Source organism: Candoia aspera, chromosome 14 (genome assembly GCF_035149785.1).
Source record: "Candoia aspera isolate rCanAsp1 chromosome 14, rCanAsp1.hap2, whole genome shotgun sequence".
Classification (NCBI taxonomy): Eukaryota; Metazoa; Chordata; class Lepidosauria; order Squamata; family Boidae; genus Candoia; species Candoia aspera.
This window is the reverse complement of record NC_086166.1, coordinates 19,752,018-19,774,322: the sequence shown is the minus strand read 5'-3', so window position 1 is coordinate 19,774,322 and position 22,305 is coordinate 19,752,018. Positions and strand designations below refer to the sequence as shown.

Sequence of the window (22,305 nt, the reverse complement as noted above, 5' to 3'; positions counted from 1 at the left end):
TTCATCTTCAGTAGAGGCTTTGGAGTCCTCTTATGACTCACGCCGTCCCTTCTCAGAGGCTGCCACTGTCGGTGTCTTAATTTTCTTAGCTGGGGCCTTTGGGTTGCTTGCATTGGTCTTGGGCTGCCCCTGCTCCATGGGGCCTGGGCAGTTGGCTGCTCAGTGTCCCTCCTTCCCACATTGAAAGCACAAGCCGCTATGTGCTCTTCGTTCTTTTTCTTCAGCCCATGGCCAGTCTGCCACCCATCATCTGCTGGGGTCTTTTGTAACGTTGTAGCACTGTCCCATGACGTACGATTGTTGTTGGCATCGCACTTGGGCTTGCACTTCCTCTACCTCTCCAGCTAGGCATATCCAGTCTCTCAGTGATTTGGGGTTTCCTCGCACTAGAGACCACTCTAGGATCTCAGGGCGTAAGCCTCCCTTGAAATACTCAATCTTTAGGGACTCTGGCCAGTCAGTTAGCCTTCCTGCTAGAGTTTTAAACCCTATAGCATAGTCAGAAACCGATTTGTTCCCTTGTCTTATGGTTTGCATGCTGGCTCTGACTCTCATTGTAGCCAGTGGGTCCTCGAAGCATTCTTTTCATGCCTTCATGAAATTCTGAAGGTTTTGGAGTTCAGGGGCTACTGCCTCATGTAATCCCTCCAGCCATTCAGCTGCCTCTGCCCTGAGGCGCCCCAATACATAGCGCACTTTGGCATCCTCTGAGCAAAATGTTCCTTCAAATTAACTCATAAACCCTCTGACATGTGTTAGAAAACATGTGAGTTGCTTGGGGTCTCCAGCGAATTTGTTATTGAGGCCTCTGTCCCCAAAAAACTCCTCCCTCATCCTTGGGCTGCTCAGCGCCCCTGTGATTGGTGGTTCTAATTGCCAAGTGCCTGGGGTGACACCTCCCCAGGTTGTGGGCCTCCTTGCTGTGTCTGGGCTTATTCTGTTTTCTCCTGTAGAGGGCGCCCATCTCCCTTGTAGCTCAGGGACAGCCATTGCTGTTCCATTTTGAATGTCTGGTGTTCTGACTGCAGCCAGCACTCTCTCTTTGCATGCTCCACATGCTCTTTCAGGGCCTCGTGCCATCTCCCCCCAGGTGGGTAATCCTCCTTTTCTAAGCATCTCTACCCTAGACGTCTGGCTGGGTCGCACCCCTCTCCCTATTGCTGCCGCGCCGTTCGCTTCAGCTCTGTTCCTTAATTCAAATCTCCCGCCTTCGGTTAGCTCCGCCCTCTCCTGCGTTCCCTTCCCCGAGGCTTGGGGCCCTCAACTCTCGTGCACTCTGCCTCCAGGGCTCGAGGTCCGTGGGTCCCAGGGGTTCGTTGCCACCCTCTCTCCAGCCACGGCCTCCCCATCTTGCCTGCGATCGCTCCTCACACCGCTCCCTCTCCCGTTGCTACTGGATTCCACGTTCTGGCCTCAAACCCCTGGAGCAGGCATTCCACTGCCCCGCATAGGGCCACCATATCTTGTTCCAGCCTCGTCACTCTGCTCTCCGATCCCGCTGGCAAGCCTCTAGTTTTGGGGCCGGGGTTTTCTGCTCTTTCTCCCTCTATGCTCACCCACGATGGAGTTTCTGGGTTAGGCAGCTTGCTCGGGAACGTTTCACACAGCGGGGTATATGGAGTTTCTAATCGTCTTGGAATTTGCTCTGGGTAGGCCTCTGCGGTTCTGTAGTTTGGCCTCCCCTGTTCTCCCCACGTTTGAGGTGATCGTATCCGCGGTGTCTCCCCATGTCGTTGCCTCATGTGGGTCAGCATTGGGGCATTCTGTTCCCTCTGGTAAAGTCTCCATGCTGCCAGTTGTGGCTTTCTGTGAGGTTTTTATTTTAAGGCCTAATTTCAGAAACTCGCAGCACAAGCCACAATGGATATGCAAAGTTCTTTATTAGGTCTTTACCTCAGACTGCCAAAGCCACAACTGGCTCCACTTCCTCCCACCTCCCTCCTTTGTCTTCCCGCCTTTTCTTTGTCCCGCCCCTTCCTCTGCACTGACAGCTTGCGTGATGGTGGCCTCCCAGTCTCTCAGTTGTGAATGGGGTTGCTGCCATCTGCCCTCTTCTTATCCCTTGCCCTTTCATCGCTTGTAGTCTCTCCTCTACCCTTCCTTCCCTTTGATGTGTAAGGTTAGAGCACCCAGGTGAAATTAACCATTGCCCCTGGGTTCTCCATCCTTACAATCCATGGTCTACTAGGATGCCTAGACCCTTCTCACGAGTATTGTATTACTGCTGAGCCAGGTATGCCTATCTTGTACCTGTGCATCTGGTTTTTCCCTACTAAAATGCAGAACTGAGCACTTTGTTGAATTATATATTGCTGGAGAGGGCCCAATATTCAAATATATCAGGATCCTTTTGAACCTTGAGCCTGCCTTCTGAGGTGCCAGCAGTCCCTCTCCCAGCTTTGTGTGTCTGCAAATATGAGCATCCTTTCCCTCCACTTGTCTACATCATTGATGAAAATGTTGGAGAGCACTGGGGTACCCCACCTCTGGGGTACCCCACTGCATACCACTCGCCATGTAGCCCTGGATCCATTACAGACCACATGTTGGGTACAGTTGTTCCACCAGCTGTGACTCCATCTGGGAGTGGGACCATCCTTGTATATTGTTCTACTTTATCAAGAAGGAGGCTATGGTCAACTTAGGCTACAGTCAGCTTGTCTTACAGTCTTTTGAAGAATACTGTAATTTCTACCCTTAATTTGTATTTGTATTCCAAGATCCCATATTACACCTGTGCATTTGATACCTTTTTTCTGAGCAGCAAATTGCATTTATCTGTCAAATTTCAATCTCTTATTTTCAACCCATTTTTTTAGCTTCTACCAAGGTTTTATTTATTTATTTCTGTCTTTTTAGGTATTCGCTGCCCTGCCCATTTTTGCATTATCTGCAAATTTAATAAGCATTTCCTTCACCTCTTCACCCCAGTCAATAATTTTTTTTAAGTCAGAGTCCAGGCCTGAGCTTTGGGGCACCCCATTCTAGTTTGACAAGGAAGAAGAACCCCTGAGAAGCATTTGCAGTATGATTTTTGAGCCTGGTAAGCTGGCCCTTAACTGTTGTGCCACCCAGCTGTACAGTTGCTAGTTGGGAGGTGCATGAGGCTTGCTAGCAGGTAGCCAACAAGGGAACAAGAAAGTTCCTCACCCAAGCTGCCCTGCAGAGACAAGCCAATGATTGTACAATGCCTTGTACGCTGACACACTTTAGGGATGGGAGGAAGGTCTCTTCCGGCCCCGTCTTTGGAAGCTTGGCACAGGATGCCAAGTATCAGGATGGCTACTTTGGGCCCCTTTAATGAAGTTGCTTTTTTCCAGAGATTTGTCTGAATGTTGATGACCAACTGCCATGGGGCTTGATGCTTGGAAACACCCTCCTCCAGCCCTACCAGGGCAGAAAGAGATATAGAGCCACATTGATGCATTAAGCAGGGGAACATCATTAGAAATCATTCTTGGCTGGGAGGCTGAAGTGAGGAGATAAGTAGTTGTGCACCAAGCAGGTATGAGCATATGCACAGCCTCCCTTCAGTGTGGAGGGCATATCAGCACTGAGCACTTTGTGCCTGCTTCTTTTGGGGTAGGGGGGTAGCCATAGGCCTTGAACACACATGCGTGTGCACACACACACACACACACACACACACCTCTACATCTTCACCTTTTGTGGTGTACTAATCGGACTGGAGCAGGAGAGAAGTCTGCTTGGATTGGCATTTGGAGAGAAGGCTAGCAGCTGCAGGGAAAACTGGTGGGCAGGACCCTTTGTTTCTTCAAGGTTACACAAAGGGAAGAACTGTATTTTTTTCCCCTCTCTTTCATGCTAGGATCATTTTGCACAGTGGTAAAGAAAGATCCAAATGAAGTGTAGCAGCATTTCTTCTCAAGGGTATGCTGGGTTCCTAGTACAGCAATACCAAGCCTTTAAAAAAAAAACTATCCTAATTTGATACATAATTAAACATTTGATGACTTTTTAAGTTTCTGGCCAAGGATGGGAGAGAAGCAAGAAGGAAGGCCATGACCTGAGTTTTGAGCAGGAAATCACAACATCAAAGCCTTCTCTTTATTTGTCTGCTGAGAGTGCCGTCCAGTCCTGGTACGCCCACTGCTAATGGTGCTTAATGGTCCCTGTAATTGGTGTCTCAAGTTATTCAAAAGTAAATTTACTAGAAAATAATTAGCAATTTTATAGTTCGCTACTTCTTCATTTTGTTGATTAAAAAAAATCCAGTTGCTTTTTTCCAAAGGCACAATTGTATGAGGTGGTAAAATAAATTCTCCCACCCTACTAGATAGGGATTATGCATTGCAGCATGGAAGCACACACACAGAGAGAGAGAGAGAGAGAGAGAGAGGGAGGGAGAGAGAGAGGGAGAGATGTTCCTCCTTGCATTATGCAGCAAAAGGAAGACTGTTGTAGGTTCCTGTAATGGTATGTGGGAGTGACCTTGGGAGATGGGGCCAAGAGTCACCATGGAGGGAATGGTCAGGTCAGGGGCAGCTGAGCCCGCAGCTGGATGGTGGGCGGGGCAAGAGGCTCAGGAGGGACCTCCCTAGTTTCTCAGGCTGTAAAGGAGATGGTGGGGGTGGAGAATTGTGCTTTCAGACTTGCAAGATTCTGTTAATGTAGCCTTCCAATAAAGTAGAATTAGCTCATCTGGTCGTGTTTCCCATCTGGTCCACCTAGGAAGGCTGACAGCTCCATAGAGTGTCTTTGATCTGACCTGACTAGTTTCTGAGTGATATGGAATTTCTTTCTCCTGGACCAGTGAGATCCCAAGGCTCTATTCAGATGTTATGCCAAACATGCACAGTCAGAAACTGAAGCTGGACCATGACTTCCCTCAAGAGGAGGCAGCACCAAGAAAACAGCCACCTTATGAATTAATGAAGCTGAGCATTGATATGGGTGCCTAACTAGGGTTGCTACTAACCATGGTGTGTCATGTTGTCTGAATGGAGCCTCCCTTCTGTATCAGTGGCTCTGCCATCAACAGGGGAAGCAGCCCCAGGCAGTGGCTGAGGTTGGACTGCAGGGCCAGCATTCAGACTTTTTTATCTCCAGCTCCAATTGCCATCACTCAACTAAGCTCCCCAAACTGCTTTGAGGATAGTCTAGGAATATAAAAAATGACTCTGTCCCAAGTGCTTGGAAAGAAAAATGAAATAGAATTGTGACAGAGGAATTACTCATTTATAAAGGACAGGAAATTGTGTTTGACAAGGAAAATGAAGTGGATGATTACAAGTTATATAGAATGGGGAAAAAACAGAGCAAGTAGATGAATTTGAGTACTAACGATGGGGAAATGGAGGGAGACATTTCAAGACGTACAAATATTGATACCAATGTAGTGGGTGGTAGGTGGTCCATTGCCAGATAGGAATTGGCCCACTTTGTTATGCAGAAGTAAGAGTTGGACATGTCAGGAGAAACATAAAATAAGTAGTTGAAGGTAGTTTGGTCATGTAAATAGGACGGGATGAAGATCAAATCACAAGCCCAGTATAGGTTGAAGGAGTCAAGAGGAAAGCGAAGACCAAGGAAGTGGTAAAGAGCCACCAAGGCTGGCTACCAAATGCTGAATGGCCATGCGAGGGCAGAGGGGTATGGAGAGGCCTGGCAGTGGGGCAAACTAGCTTTAGTGTGTTTCCTTTTCTTTTTTCTTACCTTGTTCTTGCAATATCTTTGGCTCCCTCAGTCTTACTCCTTCTCTCATTCTGCATAATGTTGCTTATTTCCAAAGGAAAGAGGATGGTGGGTGGTGTGGTGTGTAATAAAGGAAGGCATGCCAGGGTTAAGGGGGTTGCTAAACTACAACTCCCAGCATCCTCCTCTATGGCCTATGCTGACTGGCACTGTGGTTTGCCAACATCTGGAGGCCGCAGTGTGCCCTGTGCCCAGCTGGGTAAGTGAGAATCAGCAACACTGTTCAGTGGCAAGACTTCTTTTTGTCAAGATAAAAGCAGCTCTGGCTAAAATTAAAATGGACACCCAGGAGGACTTGGTGCTCTTTCACCATCTCCCCTGCATTTAATTTACACTTCCTAGAGCAAAAAGGGGGTGGCCTTTTCTCAGCTTTGGTCCTGCACCTCCACCCATGTGAAGCTGCTGTCCCCCCCCCCCCCCCGTGCAAAAGGCAGCCACCCCCTCCCCTAGAGCAGATAAACACAACGGACAGAGAAGCTGCTGTTGCAAGGTTTTATTGTGGGGCGCTTTCGCTCCAGAATGACGCTTCGCATTTCTGTACCTTTCAGGTAGACAGCGGTGACACAACAAAGGGCAGAGTGATGGGAAGTGGAGGCAGCTTAGCAATTTTGCTTCAAGGCAATGAATTCTTCCATTGTCGACTGCTGAACTATAATACCGCCAGCTTTCTGGGACAATGACTCATCCAGTCTCTGTGAGTAGAAAATTAAATATAATTTATGCCTTGCTAATTGAAATCAGATACAAAATTCAATCTCTTCTGTGCCGGGGATGCTGACATTTAAATAGGGAAGACAAAACAGAAAAAAAGAAAAAAAGGGAACGCTTCCTGAGCTGGTGGCTCCCTCAGAAGACAGACAGTCTTCTTGCACAGCAAAACTGCAAGGGCTGAGCTGAGGAATTCACCAGCCATCCACACAACAGGAAACCAGAGCCTCAGCGGTGTTTCATACAGTGGAATCTCCCGCCTCCTCCATGCCAAAGTTGAGGAAGCGCCACACCAACAGTTAAAAATACAGGCAGCCTCACACATCCTAGGATGCCAGTTTCTGGATCAGGCTCCCCAGAGCAAGGTAGGGCAGCCTCCTCCGTCTGCTCAGCTGCTCAACCATAGCAAAAATAAACATCCGAAAACATGGCGCAGGATGCAGGACATGTGAAATGGCTCTTCCTCCCCACATGGGGGTGGCAAGGATGCCCTGATCCAAGAGAGGGACCCGGCGTGCTCCCTCTCCCCTCCTGGCTTGGCTCCCAGCAGGAGGGCAGAGGTCTTCCCCAGGCCAGGCTGGGGCCACTCAGTCCTCCTGGTCTCGACGGTGGGAGGAATTGAGGGGGCAAAAGAGTCCCCGGAAGGAAAAGAAGCTTTGGCTGCCTCGTTGGTCCGTTGGGCACATGCCCCCAAAACTCTGGGGGGAGCTGGCCCCAGGCGCCCGGGACATCGAGTCGGGGTCTCGTCACTACAGGTGGATTCTGTATGGAGGAGAAGAAGCAGCACCTCGTTACATGAGCAGCAGCACCCCGCTTCAGATGACGGCCACCAAGCGGCGGGAGGTCCTCCGTGGGACAACCCGACCACCTGGAGGTCCTCCTTGGGACAACCCGACCACCTGTTCACAAGCCGGGCTGTGGTTCCTGACTGGCCACAGGACCTGTGGCTCTTTCAGGGCCCTCATTAACCACCCCTTTGATGCTTTGCATGTTCCTCATGAGCTTGATGCCCTTTGGTCAAGGTTCCCACTGGCTGTTTCTCATGATGGATGTGCCCATTTACCCCATTTTGTCAGTGACAAAGAAATAGAAGAAGGCTGTGGTTTTTGTCAAGGTGGGGTGGATGATAGGGGAGGACATGCCCCAGCACGTGCTGCCTTGTGGGTAGGCTGAGAGCCAGAACGGCCCCCCGGGACCCCAGTTAATCCTGAATAAGCCAAATAGATGAAGACGGAGCCAGGTAGCCAGGCTAATCTTGTTCACAGGCCGGGCTGCGGTTCCTGACTCAGAGCCCAGGCCAGGCCAGCAAGCAAGGGTGGGGGGTCGCTTCCTCCTGGGGCCACCCACCCCAAGCATGGGGAATCATGAGGGGGTGCAGGCGCCTTCTCCGAATCCTCCATCCTGCGAAGCTGCCACAATAGAAGCTCAAGTGGGGAGAGAGGGGGCAGGTTGCATCGCCCACTCAGTCCGTAATGCGAGATTTTTCCTTCTCTCATTCTTTTTACTTGTCATGAGTGTGGAGGGTGAGCAGGAGGGGGCCCCTATCCAGGGGGGAAGACGCAGGCGCAGTTTAGAGGCTTTGAGCTGTCCTTCAAAGAAACCCAGAGCAGACCCGCCCTGGGTTTTGGGCTTTATCTGTCTGGGTTTCCCACGCTCCTTCAGTTTGGCAGGATTCTCTCTTCTAGAGCATTCAATAAGCACCAGAGACCAACTCGCTGTCTCGGCGTGGCGCTTTGCTCTAAGTGAGGACACTACCTGAATCCTTTAATCCTTGCGAAATGAATTGCACGACTGCATCCCTCTCATTTAATCGGGGAAGTCGCAACTTAATCTTATGTGAAAGCTCTAGTGCACGCTTCATTGTTTATTTGTTTGTTACATTTGTAGTTGCCTTTTCTCCTCAAGAGAAAAGAGAACTCAAGAGAACTTATATGAGGATCTTCTTCCATTTCATCCCTGCAACAACCCCGTGAGGTGGCTTGTTGGGTTGAAAGGCTGACTGGCTGAAAGTCCCCTCGGGCTCCCTGGATCCAGTGCCACGACACTGGCTGGTCTAAGGACGGGCTTCTGCAGCCCCACCCGTGGAATATTCTGCAGGGATCAGATACACTGGCAGTTGCCCGGCTAGCATGGGAAGGGTTGCTGGGTGGCCCCCTTAATTTGGCTGAGATGGGTCTGGATGAAGCGGCACGCCTCTCCTGGAACCGTCTGCAAAGGGCAGGCAAGGGAACGGGCCCCTTCTCCTTGGCCCGGGCTGCAGCGTCCAACTCCCCCATCCAAGGGACTTTTGCAGGAGTCCCCCGACGCTCACAGCCCCAGGCTGAAGGCAGGGTGGGGGGCGCTCCTGAGAAATGGGGACAGGGCCCCAAATGGCTGCTGGAATTCTGAGCTGGGCTTTGGAGGGGACAACAGGAAGGAGTTCAGGAAGGCTGCGGGGACTTAGAGAGTCTGGACGCTGGCTCAGAGCCTGAGGGGTCCTCCGGCAGAGTCCCAGTTATGTGATCTTGGGCAACACCACAAAAACTGAAGCGTGAGACAGGACTAAGGTATGACTGGATTGCTGAACACTGGTGATACACAGCCGTCATTCTGATGTAGTTCTTACAAGGGAATGCAGATCGACCCTGCAACTTCTCACCTGAAATCTCAGGAGATCCCATATGAGAAGCCTGATCTCACAAGGCCGTGGCACCCCCCGCCCCCCGCGCACTTTTCGGCAAACAGAGGAGCAAGGCAGCCTTCCTCAAGCATCGTGGCCTCAGGCGAGAGGACCATGTTGGCTGCAGCCCCAGCACCGAGGGGAGAAGATCCCAATTCCCCTCCCAACCAAGGGGAGAAGATCCAGGTTGTGAATGCTCACAAAGGCTGCCCCCCCCCCGCCCAACCACAAAGAGGGTTCCTTCCTTAGAGGAAAGCCATTTACCTCTGAAGGAAAAGCAGCATCGTTCGCTGCCGTGGCATCACATCTCTCCCTCCTGCTGCTCCCACTGGAAATCATGGCCCGTCATTTGGTAAAACATCACATTAAATGGTTTATAAAACTTGCGCAGCCTCTGAATTACATCCCGATCAATGGCGGGGTGAGTTCGGCCCTTGGACTTGCCAAGACACCGGGGTGCGCTGCTCTCTTCTGGCTTCTTCAGGCAGGGGAATCCCTTGGTCTTGTTGAAATAGAAATATTTCTCCGTCACAACCCTCCTGAGGCCCAGGAAGTCCTGCACTTTGGCCATCTCCCCTGCGGGGTCCATGATGAGCCGCTCCCCACTGACAAAGTGGATCTGGGAGAGCGGGAAGTACTGGAGCCAGCTCTCCAGGTGCAACGCATAGATGCCGATGCGGATGGCGCTCCAGGAGGCATCGATCAGCCCGAGCGTTCGGTTCTTGAAGGCCAGCACCTCAAAGGTGGGGATCTCAGGCTTCTTGGAAAGGGTCTGGGTGTAATCTGAGATTGCCCTGGTGACCGGGTCACGAACCACCACAATTAGCTTGGTGTCCTTGGCCATGGAGTGGATTCGCCCGGGAGCCTCGCTGGTGACAAAATAACTTGGAGTTTTCTCCATGGTGAGCTGGCCTTCTAGGGTCCTGGGCATCATCTCCCTGGAGGGCAAGAGAGAGCAGGAGGGCAGTTAGATCTGCAGCGATCCAGCCGAGGGGCCCAGCCAAGCGGGCACTTGATCATCGCTGGCCCTGCGGCTCCAGGGCTTGGCAGGCATGAAAAGAGGGTCTTGGGGAGCCATTACAGCATCCTTTGCCATGGAGATCTGCAGGCAGAAGCTAACTGGCAATAAACCTGTCCCATATGAGCCTGAGCAGCAAGCCATCTGCTCAATTAAGTCTGTTCGCTTCGGGGTCTTGTATCAAAGTGGAGCATTCAGGATTACACAAGACTTTTGTGATGATGACATGCTTTTAAATGTCTCTGCTAATAAACTTAATATAGGCAGAGATCCCCTAGCGCTTGTCCTATAATTAAATTTATTTACTATCTTGCATGCAAGGAGGAACGGCTTCCTTTCGCCTCACCTTCGCATGCCTTGTCAATAATTCATGGCTACGGGGTTTGGAGAGGAGCTTCCCAGCCACTTCAGGGGGGCCGGGCATTGCGGGGTCTGGCTCTGAGTCTGAAGCCCAGGTGGCCGGGGGGGAGGGGCGCCTGCCGGACAGCGGAGTCAAGCAGAGGCTGAGAGATGGGGACAGGGGCAGCCAGCCGGCTGGCTGGCCAGCCAATTGTTTGCTTGTGACATGCTCAGGAGCCAAAGAAGTCCACCTGCTCATGGTCGCAGGAAAGAGCTCCTGCTCAGAGCCCCAGCTAAGTGTGCCTGGCAGTGCCTGGTTTGCCCTGGGCACCTCCCTTCCCTGGCAAGCGACTGGCAGAAAATGACTGTTCTGGGCTGCAGCTCCTCAGCTCTGTGACCAGGCTCTAAAGTGGAGATTGGCATAGAGAGAGGGGGGCATAAGGGAAGCTGGATGCCCTCAAAGGGAGATTCCCACCAACCAGAGTCTGCCTCCCAAGTATGACTGTCATGAGTGCCGTTGAGCTGAAGTCATCAGCGCAATGGCACACATGACAATAGCAAGGAAATAGGAGAAGGGGCTCAAGATAAGTAGCCATCAACTCACAACGACTAACGGCCAACAAACAATAACTAAACGGATCACGGAGCACACCCAAGCCATCAGCGCCAATACAACGGAGATCGCCCAGCTGACAGCAATCACTGGATGAATAGAAAACCCGATGATGGGCGATCCTGGAACGCCAGCGGGGCCTCACAACCCCTCACCCACCAGCAGGGCAACGTATTGGACAAAGGGGGGTGACGTGACCACGAGTGAGGGGGCGCTGACCGGCGCGGGGTATTTAAACCCCGCACCGGCGCGCTCCTGTCACTCTCAGCTTTTTTCTTCCGACGCTGTAACTGCGCTGTGAATAAACCAGAGCCTGATCCATCGAACCAGTGTCTGTGCATTATTCAGAGGCAGGCAGCGCATGACATAAAGCTGAGAGTCATAAACTCAGCCTCGCCGAGCCCCACCGGACGACAACGAGCCGCGGGAGGAATAGACGGCGAGAAGACCAGCAAGATGAAGCCGGAGCGACGCGGGCAAGGAGGGCGAGCCGCACGGCAAGAGACAGAGGAGGACCGACCAAGGCCAGAGGCACCGCGGACTCCCGGAGCCATGGACGCCCACCCCACCCGACCCGAGCCTCAGCTCCAACCCCAAGGGGAGATGGCGACGGAGGCAACCCGACCGCGGGAGGGAGCAACATGCCTTCCGAAACCAGCGGAGGACCCCGCGCCCCACATCGCACCCCAGCAACGGGCGTGGAGCGACAGCCCAACGGCGGTCAACACGGAGGAGGACGATGGAGACACCCAGCAGACGGCGGAGGAAGCGGACCAGCGGCAGAGGGAGGATGAGCCCCGCCGGCAACCCACCCCCGCCGACGCACCGACAGAACCGGCCCCAGCGGCGGCGCAGGCCATGGACGAGGAGGCACGAGCTGAACTCGCGGCCATGCGGGCCCAACTGACGGAACTCCGGACCATGCTCCAGTCGCTTATGCCCCCCGCGCCACCCAACGACGTCCCCGCACAGGCCCACACCCCGAGCGAAGCACCGAACCCCCACGGGCCAGCGGAGGGTCAGCAGACGGCCCAGGCGGACGACACCACAGGCCGGGAAGCGAGAAGCAGGGCCGCGCAAAACGCCTGGGCCCCAAAGGACTTCCCCATCTTCTTCGATGGGAACCCCACGAAACTCTCGTTCTTCGTAACGAACGCCAGGGAGTTCATGGGGAGGCACGGACACTCCTACGACTCCGAAGCCGACAAGATCGCCACCGTGGCGATCAAACTACAAGACAGGGCGGCGGACTGGTACGTCCAACTGTACGAGTCCAGCTCCCCCGCCCTCGCCACCTTCCCTGCCTTCATCAATGAGATGAAAAACTACTTCGAAGACCCCCTAGCCAAAGTAAGGGCGAAAAGCGCACTCCAAAGACTTAAACAGGGCACACGCACGGTCCCAGACTATGCCCTGGAGTTCAAAGCCCTCGCGGGGAAGGTCAGCGACTGGTCCGAGACCACCCTGCTGGAAATGTTCAAAAGGGGGCTCAATCGCGACGTTCTCCAATGGGCCCTCTACCGCGACGACCCAGAAACGCTACACGGGTGGATCCACCTCGCGGGGAAAGCCGAACACGCGCACCGCACCTTCCTCATGACAACCACGGAAGACACAAACTATGCCGGCAAAAAGGTACCTGCACCACACGTGGGGATGGCCGGCCCCATATACCCAAAAAAGAAATTCAATCGGGAGCCCTGCGGGAAGTGTGGCAAACTAGGGCACAAGACGGTGGATTGCTTCGCCAACCGACCGCCGACCAGTGCGCCTAAACCCACCCCGAAAATTAGCCCCAAACCACCCAACCTGGGGCCGCCCCCTCACCGCCGAATGACCGTGGCCACAGCGACACCAGAGGAAGGATGGGACGCCTACTGGGGGGAAGAGGATAACGTAGACCCCGACCAGCCGGCGGGAAAAGCTCCCCGCCTGCCCTGAAACGCGTTGCGAGGCAGGCGGTGGGACAGCAGCGCGGACCACCTCGACGGAACGACGAAAGCCCCGTAATAATGGCGGCAATCAAACTCTCTGCCGGCAACGGAGCCACCACGGCCGCGGCACTAGTGGACTCGGGGTGCTCAAAAAACCTCATCCACCCCGACCTAGTCGCCAAACTCGACCTCCGCTGCTTCCCCCTCCCCACGCCATTGGCATTCCACCAGCTGGACGGCTCTACAGCGGGAGGGAAACCAGCCATGCTGCAAACCGAGCCGGTCACCCTGCAAATGGGCACTCACACCGAACGCACATCGTTCGTCGTCACTCACATCGGACGGCCCATTGCAGTCCTGGGGATGCCATGGCTCGCGACAAACAACCCGCGCATCAACTGGGAGACCCGCACCTTCACATTCGGCGACGGCGAGTATCAGGCACCAGTTCCAGCGGGCAGAACCAACCCCACTGTAGGACGAGCAGAGGCGACCACACAGGACAACGCCGCTACCACAGCAGACCTACCAGAACAATACACCGACTTCTCCGAGGTCTTCGGAGAGGCGGAAGCTGACCAACTACCCCCCCACCGCAAGACGGATTGCCGGATCGACCTACTGCCCGACGTCCCCTTACCTAGACCAAAGATCTACTCGATGACCCCGAAGGAGATGGCAACCCTCCGGGAGTTCATCGATAAAAACCTAGACAGGGGATTCATAGAGCCAGCATGCTCACCGGTCGGAGCCCCCGTCTTATTCCGGGAGAAGAAAGACGGCACCCTACGGCTCTGCACCGACTACCGGGGCCTAAACGCGGCTTCCCTGTCCAACAAATACCCCTTACCCCTGGTGAAGGACATGCTCGCCCACCTGTCCACGGGCAAAGTCTTTTCCAAATTGGACCTTCGCGAGGCGTACTATCGCATCCGAATCAGGGAGGGGGACGAATGGAAGACTGCGTTCAACTGCCCCCTAGGCGCCTTCCAGTACAAAGTGCTGCCCTTCGGACTCGCGGGGGCCCCTGGGGTGTTCATGCAGCTCATCAATGAGGTACTGCATGAACACCTGTTCAAAGGGGTCCTGGTCTACATCGACGACGTCCTTATTTACACAAAAACGCACGAGGAACATGTGACCCTAGTCAGGCAAGTCCTCGACAAGCTCAGAGGGGCGCAGCTCTATGCCAAGCCTACAAAGTGCGAGTTTCACAAAGCGCGCCTAGACTACCTGGGGTACCGAATCTCCGGGGACGGCATAGAAATGGAGCCCGCAAAAGTCGAGGCGGTGCTAAACTGGGAGCGCCCCCGCAACAGACGCCAACTCCAGAGCTTCCTCGGATTCGCGAATTTTTACAGGTCATTCGCCCGGGGGTTCGCAGAGATAGCCCTCCCCCTAACGGACCTCCTCAAAACCAAAGGGGTGGGGGACACCCAACGCGCCAAGAACCCGGGCACAGTGTTGAATTGGACTCCCGCGTGCCAGACCGCATTCAACAAGCTGAAAGCGCTGTTCACCACGGAGCCAATCCTCGCGCACCCGGACCCAGAACGGCCGTTCGTGGTCCAAGCCGACGCCTCAGACTTCTCCCTGGGGGCCATCCTGCTCCAAAAGGACCCCACGGGACTCCTGAAACCATGCGCCTACCTGTCAAGGAAGTTCTCCGAGACAGAAAGGCGATGGCACGTCTGGGAGAAAGAAGCCTTCGCGGTAAAATCGGCGCTAGAGACATGGCGACACCTACTCGAGGGAGCCACCCAACCATTCGAGGTCTGGACCGACCACCGGAACCTCGAGGCCCTACGAACGCCCAGACGCCTTAGCCCAAAACAGGTCCGATGGGCCCAATTCTTCAGCCGCTTTAATTTCCAGCTGAAGTTCATGCCGGGCAAAAAGAACTTCCTGGCCGACGCCCTCTCCCGACTGCCCCAAGACGAAGAGCCCGCCCCAGACACCATTGGGACGGTCCTATCCGCCTCGCAACTGGGGATGGCCGTGACCACCCGAAGCGGCGCTCGGAGGCAGCTCGACTCTACGGCGCAGCCGACGGCGGGACAACCTGCGACCAGAAGAAGCCAACCGCGACTACCAGGGGGAATGCGCACGGACCTCGCCGCCGCCCTCAAAACCGACCCCTGGTTCCTGGCAAACCCCGACAAGGTAACGATGGCACAGGACCTGGCATGGGGGGAAGGCAGAATCTATGTCCCGGACTCGCAACGCCAGGCGATCTTGCATAGGTCACACGACGCCAAGCAAGCGGGACACTTTGGGTTCCTCAAGACCCTACACCTAACACGGCGTCAATTCTGGTGGCCCGCGCTCAGGCAAGACGTAAAAGCATACGTAGCGTCCTGCCCAACGTGCGCTAGGGCCAAACGGGCACCAGGCAAACCCGCGGGGCTATTACAACGGGTGGCAGAACCCTCCCGCCCATGGGAGGAAATCTCTATGGATTTTATAGTGGACCTCCCACCCAGCCAGAAGAAAACGGCCATTTGGGTGGTGAAGGACTACTTCTCAAAGCAGGCCCACTTCATCCCCTGCACGTCGGTCCCATCCGCACAACAGCTAGCCAAACTCTTCCTCATCCACGTGTACAGGCTACACGGATGTCCCGCACGTGTGGTGACCGACAGGGGCACACAGTTCACCTCCAAATTCTGGCGGGCCTTCCTAAAGCTGACGGGGACCCAACAGGCCCTATCTACGGCCTGGCACCCCCAGACGGACGGAGCCACAGAGGTTCTTAATGCCACCTTAGAGCAATTCATACGCTCATATACTAACTATCACCAAGACGACTGGGCTGAACTGCTCCCGTTCGCCGAAGTCGCATACAACAACGCCGTCCACACGAGCACGGGGAAAACTCCGTTCGAAGTAGTCTCGGGGCGCGACTTCATCCCCATACCGGAGCTACCTCAACCCCCGGAACCCCAGATGGACGCTAGCGACTGGGGACGGAAGATCGCGGAATCATGGCCAATAATCACGGCGGCGCTGAAGGATGCACAGGCAGCCTACAAAGAGCAGGCCGACAAGCACCGGCGCCAACAACCGACGTTCCAAGCGGGGGATATGGCCTACCTATCCACCAAGTTCCTAAAGTCACCCCAACCCTCGAAAAAACTGGGGCCTAAGTACATCGGGCCGTTCCGAGTCACCCAAATAGTGAACCCGGTAGCAATACGCTTGGACCTGCCACACAACCTACGGAGACTCCACCCGGTGTTCCACACCAGCCTCCTGAAACCGGCAACCACCTCTCGATGGCACCCAAGCACGCCACAGCCCTCACCGGTGATGATCGACGGGCAACACCACTTCGAGATAAGGGACATACTCGACTCCCGCAAGCAACGAGGAACTCTACACTATCTGGTCAGGTGGAAACACTTCCCCCACCCGGAATGGGTGGCGGCGCACAACGTTAACACGCCTGACCTGACCAGAGCATTTCACCGGGCATACCCCGACAAGCCACAACCAAGGTCAGCAAGCCGTCCCCTGCAAAAAACCCCCCCGCAGCCCCCCCCGCCTCCCATGCCCCAAGGGAAAGGGCCCCCCCAAGCCCGCGACTTGGGTGGACCTCCCCCCCCCGGGACTCACTCCCCCCGCCCCGGGCCCACGAGGCGGTGACAAGCATTCGCCAGCACCCTCCCCCCGCCCCCCGGCCGCGGGGGAGTGGCAAACAAGTCAACAGGGCAACCTGGGGGCAACGCCCAGGAGCTATAACAAAGGCGACGCACTTTAAATAAAAAAAAAGAAGGGTCCTACCTGGAGCTGATAAGCACCCGACCAGCCACGCCTCTCTCCTCGCCGAACTGAGCCAAACAAACAGGGTGTGGCTGGAGCATGCGCACGCCAGGACGTGACCTGGGCATGCGCACTATGGACACACCCTGGGAAGGCACGTGGTAGAGGGAGGAGCAAAGGGAGGGGCGACAACTACTCCGGCGGGAATTTCGAAAAAAAAAAAAAAAGTGCCGTTTGACCGCTCCACCGAAAAAAAAAAAAAAAAAAAAACCAGAAAACCGGGGGGGAGCACTATTCGGACAGGGGGCAGTATGTCATGAGTGCCGTTGAGCTGAAGTCATCAGCGCAATGGCACACATGACAATAGCAAGGAAATAGGAGAAGGGGCTCAAGATAAGTAGCCATCAACTCACAACGACTAACGGCCAACAAACAATAACTAAACGGATCACGGAGCACACCCAAGCCATCAGCGCCAATACAACGGAGATCGCCCAGCTGACAGCAATCACCGGATGAATAGAAAACCCGATGATGGGCGATCCCGGAACGCCAGCGGGGCCTCACAACCCCTCACCCACCGGCAGGGCAACGTATTGGACAAAGGGGGGTGAGTGAGGGGGCGCTGACCGGCGCGGGGTATTTAAACCCCGCACCGGCGCGCTCCTGTCACTCTCAGCTTTTTTCTTCCGACGCTGTAACTGCGCTGTGAATAAACCAGAGCCTGATCCATCGAACCAGTGTCTGTGCATTATTCAGAGGCAGGCAGCGCATGACAATGACACCGACAAGACCCCCATCCTTAGCAAGAGGAAGGGCGTACAAGGACTTTAATGTACAAGCATCGTGGATAGGGGTTCTGTGTCATGTCCCCCGGCCCCCTTGCCCCCCCCCCCATATTTCCTTCTGGCCCAACCGGGAAGGTGCTCTTGAATAAAGAGAGCCAGCAGAAAACAGAGGGCACCCCAGTGCCAGCATCCTCCTTGGCAGGTTGTGCTCCATGCTGCTTTTAGGAGGAAGATGCCACAGTCCCAAGCGAGGGTCTTTCCCAGATCGTCCCCCACCACCAAGGCCCCCCTCTGGTGGGCTGGGCTTCAGCCCTCTTGGAGGCCCTGCTTGGCTGGGGAAGCAGGAGACCAGAGCTGGGATGGGGACAGGGAGGGGCTCAGCCTGCCTGGGTGCTGGGTGGAGGTTAGGCACCCTTCCCTTGGTGGGAGCTCCAGTATCCCTTTGCTGTATTGGGGAAACTGGGGAAAATATTTCCTCATTCCAGTTTTGATTTTTGTTTCGTGCTGGCACAGGCTGCAGACCTGCAAGCAGAGGAAACACCTCTCCTTCCATTCCTGGTTTCAATAAATGCTGCTTTCAAAAACAAAAAACAAAAGTGAAACCCTTGGAGAGGAAAAGGAAAAAGATGTTTTTGTCAGGGCTGTTTCAAGCAAGCCCTTATTTCTTAACAGATGCACATTAACATTCCTGAATTTGCATGTTCCCAGCCTGCCCCCACAGCTCATTCAAATCCAGGTTCTCCTGCCCAGCCAAGCATCACCAAGCTCTGCTTGGGCAGCCTAGTCAGTATACACCGGGGGGGGGGGGGGGGAGTTCCCATAGGGGAAAGCTTATTGTGGCTCCCTTGTGCTCAGTGTCCCAGAAGAGAAGGGTCCCAAAGGGGGCCTGCCAGAAATGGGGGGGGGGGGAGGCTGGAGCTGCGATGCTTCCCACCCCTGCAGAGTCGCTGGTGCAAATTCGAGGCTCCTGCTGTGGCCAGCAGCTTCCCCACCTCCTGGAGAAGATATTGTCAAGGGGATTGAGACCATTTGCCATTTAAGGCATCAGGAAAGCCAAAGTCTTGTGGCTGAAGGCCCTGGAGCCAAATCCCAGAAGAGAGTGGGAAGGAAGAGAACCCCCCCTGCTCCTGTTCCAGTTTGCATAGATGAAGCGCCTTGTAAACCTGTCTGGTCTCCAAATCTGTATTCAAGACTAAAAGCTGAAAATCGTTTTAATCTCTCTGAAGCACACCCTCCAGTCCCTGTCAATAAGGAACCAAAACCCTGCAGTTACCATTCTGGGGGGAGCGGGGACGGGGAGCATGCAGGTTGCTCTAGTGCTTCACCCCTGAGCTCTGTGAAGGAGAAAACATCTCCTGCCTCGCTCAGGACGCTGCTGCATAGTCAGAGCATCAAAGGACTGATGGAAGCAACATCACACCAAACACAGATATCGCAAAAGACAAAAAAAGCAGGAGGGGGGGACTTTGTGTTGTATTTTGATGAAAGTACCAGAGCCTTTGGATGCCACCAGTGGGGACCTGCCTGGCCAACTCTGCAGGAAGGCGTACCTCCAGACCCAGGCAGGAGCTTGGCCTCCTTGGGCTGTGCACCACTGCATGGGGGCCCCTTCCTGCCTCACACAGAGGTCTTGCACCCGAGCTGCCTCTCTCCAGAAGCCACCGGCTGCTGAGACAGCCATGCAGATTTCCTTGGCCCTGGCCTATTTGGAAGACATCCACCTGCCCTCCAGCTGAGGCAGCTCACGCCTTTGGAAAATAATGGTTTTACCAGCCACACAACTGGCACCAAGAGCAGCTGTAACAGCACTGACCACAGGAGCCAGAAACAGCTGCAGAGGTTTTGCCCCTCCTACCCAGAATCAGAATGTCTGGGGATTCCTGAGGCTGTTGCAAGGGTTGCACAAAGGTAAGGGCAGGTGTGGCACAGGGGGGAGGAGCAGAGAAGGGGGGCAAGCCCCATCTCCCCTCCTCTCTAGCAAGCGTGGGGCCAGTTTTCTCCCCCTAGCAAGCCCCATGCTTTCTGGAGAGGGAGAGAACTTAAAGAGACAGGGATTGCCTGGCGGGAGGTGGGAGCAAGGCTGCCGATAGGAATTGAAAGCTCATGCAGCACCTTCCCCACCAGAACATAAGCAAAGAAAGCAAGATGCTTGCCAGGGAGTTTCTGCACTCTCCAGCAGCCATAGCAGAAATGGCCAATGGCAAGATGGGAGTGAGTGGTTCTGCAGAGACAATAGGAGTCCTCAGGCTTGGAGCTCCTCCAGTTCCTCTTCCAGTCCAGTCCTGGAGAATGTTGGCTTACAGCAGGTGGTGTTGCTATTTCTGAAGAAAAAACCCTTTCCTGTTGGATCCCCTTGATCTAGCTTCTGCCATTCTTCGTGGCACAAGATGGAGTTTCATAATGAGGATACCCTCAACAAACCACAAGCCAGTTGGCATCAGGGCAAGGTCTGTGAATGAGCCCCCAACCAAGACTTTAAAATTATGGCCTCTAATGAGTCTCCTAAAAAAGGATATTATTTCTATTGCAGATTCAACCTAGCCCCACATTCCCTCAGAATGCACAGTGAAATCGTCCTTGAGAATGGCTGTCCAGCTTCTTCTCAAAAACCCAGAGAGAGGAAGACCAAACCACCTCTGTAGAGACTGTTCCACTGTTGTACAGTTCGTACCATCAGGAAGTTTTCCTTTATATTCAAGCAAAATCTAGATAGTTGCAACTTGCACTCATTATTTATGGTCCTACGTTCTGTGGCCTCCTGCTTTGAAACCTGAACACAGCTATCACACTCCCCTCAGTCTTCTTTCCTCCAGATTGAACATCCCAAATTCCTTCAGTCTGTCCTCAGAAGGCGAGATCTCAAATTCCTGCATCATCTTCACTGCCCTCCTCTTAACCTGTCCTAACCCGTTAGTATACTTTTGGAAACAAGATGCCCAGAACTATACACAGTATTCCAGGTGTAATCTCACCAGTGCTTGAGCAGAGGGGAATAAAATCTTCATATGTCTTTGATACAAGGTCTCTTCTAATGCAGCCAGAACTGCAGAAGCCCCTCTCATGCTTGGCTCATGTTCAGCTTGTTGTCAATGCCCACACCCAAGTGCTTCTCAGATGTAGTGCCTTACATTTTATTCCCTAGATGTCATACCTAACATTTCTCCCTGTTGAGGGACACCTTTGTCCTCTCAGTTCAGTCTTCCAACCTGTCAGATTAGGCTGCAATCGCATTGCCATCTGAAGCATTGACCAGACTTCCCAATTTTGTGTCATCCACAAATTTGACAAGCAGCCCATGAAATCCATTATCCAGGTGATTAATAACAATGTTACCGGATGTTTACACCCCACTCCACTTGATAAATTATATATCTTGGCGAGAATAGCCCTGCCAGGCATTAGAAGGAGTGTGGCATAAGGCGTGGAAGATGGACAGGTGTTACACAATCTGGCACACCCATTATTTGACCAAGTACCTCCTACAAAAAGATTGAAGTCAAGAAGGAGCTTCTTAGACTGTGCTGAGGAGATTGCTACTACACCTGAAACAGAATGATTAAAAAGATGGAAATCTCAAGTAAAACATCTTCATAATTGGATAGAACCGCTTGAGGAGTTGCCTGGAGGTTCGGAGGAGGAGTGGACAGTTTGGAGAAGTTTGAACAGACTGCACTGCTTTGGCCAGAACTAAAGACTACATGGAAAAATGGGGGGTTCTCTCTCAGGGCAAGGATATTTGCTGCGAATGTGGCAATATTCAAACAACTACCATTCTTTTACAGTGCCCTTTGGGACCGACATGCACACAGAGTGACTTATTGGTCGAAAACACCTCTGCCATCAATGTGGCCTGGCATTGAGCAAGAGTTATATAAATTTTATATTTTTATTAAATGTTTTTAACTTTTTAAATTTTAATTAATACTTTCCCCCTTTCTATTTCCTGCATTTCTGACATGAAACGAGACAACAATGTTTAATCATTGTGACCCCCAAGACTGATCCCTGCTGTTAATGCTAAGCCATTAACGTTGACCCTCTAAGCATAGTCACGCAGACAGCTGCAGACACACCTTATTGTAGCTCCACCCAAACTGAACTTCAAGACCTTGTCAATGACAATGTCATTTAGAACCTTGTCAAACACTTTGCTGAAATCCAGGTAGGTTATATATCCAGGTAGCTTTCCCCTGCCCACTAGAGTAGTTACCCTGTCAAAGGAGGAGACAGGTTCTGACAAATTTCTGACAAAGCCATGCTGACTCTTCACAATTATGGGACTGTATTCAAGATGCTTCATCAGCTACTCTTTCCTGGTGTTGATGTTAGGCATGCCAGGCAATAACCCTTGGGATCCTCTTTTTCCCCTTTTCTTACAGGAGGAGGCCACATCTGCTCTTTGCCAGTCTCTGGCACTTCCCCAGTTCTCCAGGACTCCTCAAGGGTGGTTGAGAGAGGGCCTGACAGCTCTCCCACCCGTTCCTTCAGTATTCCGGGTCGCATTGCCCCAGAGCCCGGGGACTGAAAGCATTCAGGACAGCAAGAAATGCCTCTTCTACCTCCTTACTGACCAGTTTTTCTCTCCTCTGCTGTGCTGGTTCCCAGTCTGTGCTACTCAAGCCCCCATGTCCTTTAGAGGCAAAGACAGAGGCAAAATGGTAGTTTGGTTCCTGCATTCTCTCTTGATCATCTGTTAAGGTTTCTTCATTTGCAGTAAGTAGTGAGCCCTCTTTGCTGCTGATACAGTTGAAGAAACCCATCTTTCCTGG

The 22,305-nt window shown here is 53.4% G+C and overlaps 1 protein-coding gene across 1 annotated transcript in view; it reads right to left on the bottom strand.

The window, feature by feature from the left end:
• Positions 1 to 6,210: 6,210 nt before the first annotated feature.
• The window catches only part of LOC134505111 (heparan sulfate glucosamine 3-O-sulfotransferase 4-like), a 133,737-nt gene continuing 117,642 nt past the window's right edge, over positions 6,211 to 22,305 (bottom strand). Inside the window, exons 3-4 of the mRNA XM_063314645.1 lie at positions 9,347 to 10,020; positions 6,211 to 6,407 (exon numbers count right to left, since the gene is read on the bottom strand). Of these exons, the coding sequence (XP_063170715.1) occupies positions 9,384 to 10,020 (637 nt within the window). The 3' untranslated portion in view covers positions 6,211 to 6,407; positions 9,347 to 9,383. The remainder of the gene's footprint in view (positions 6,408 to 9,346; positions 10,021 to 22,305) is intronic.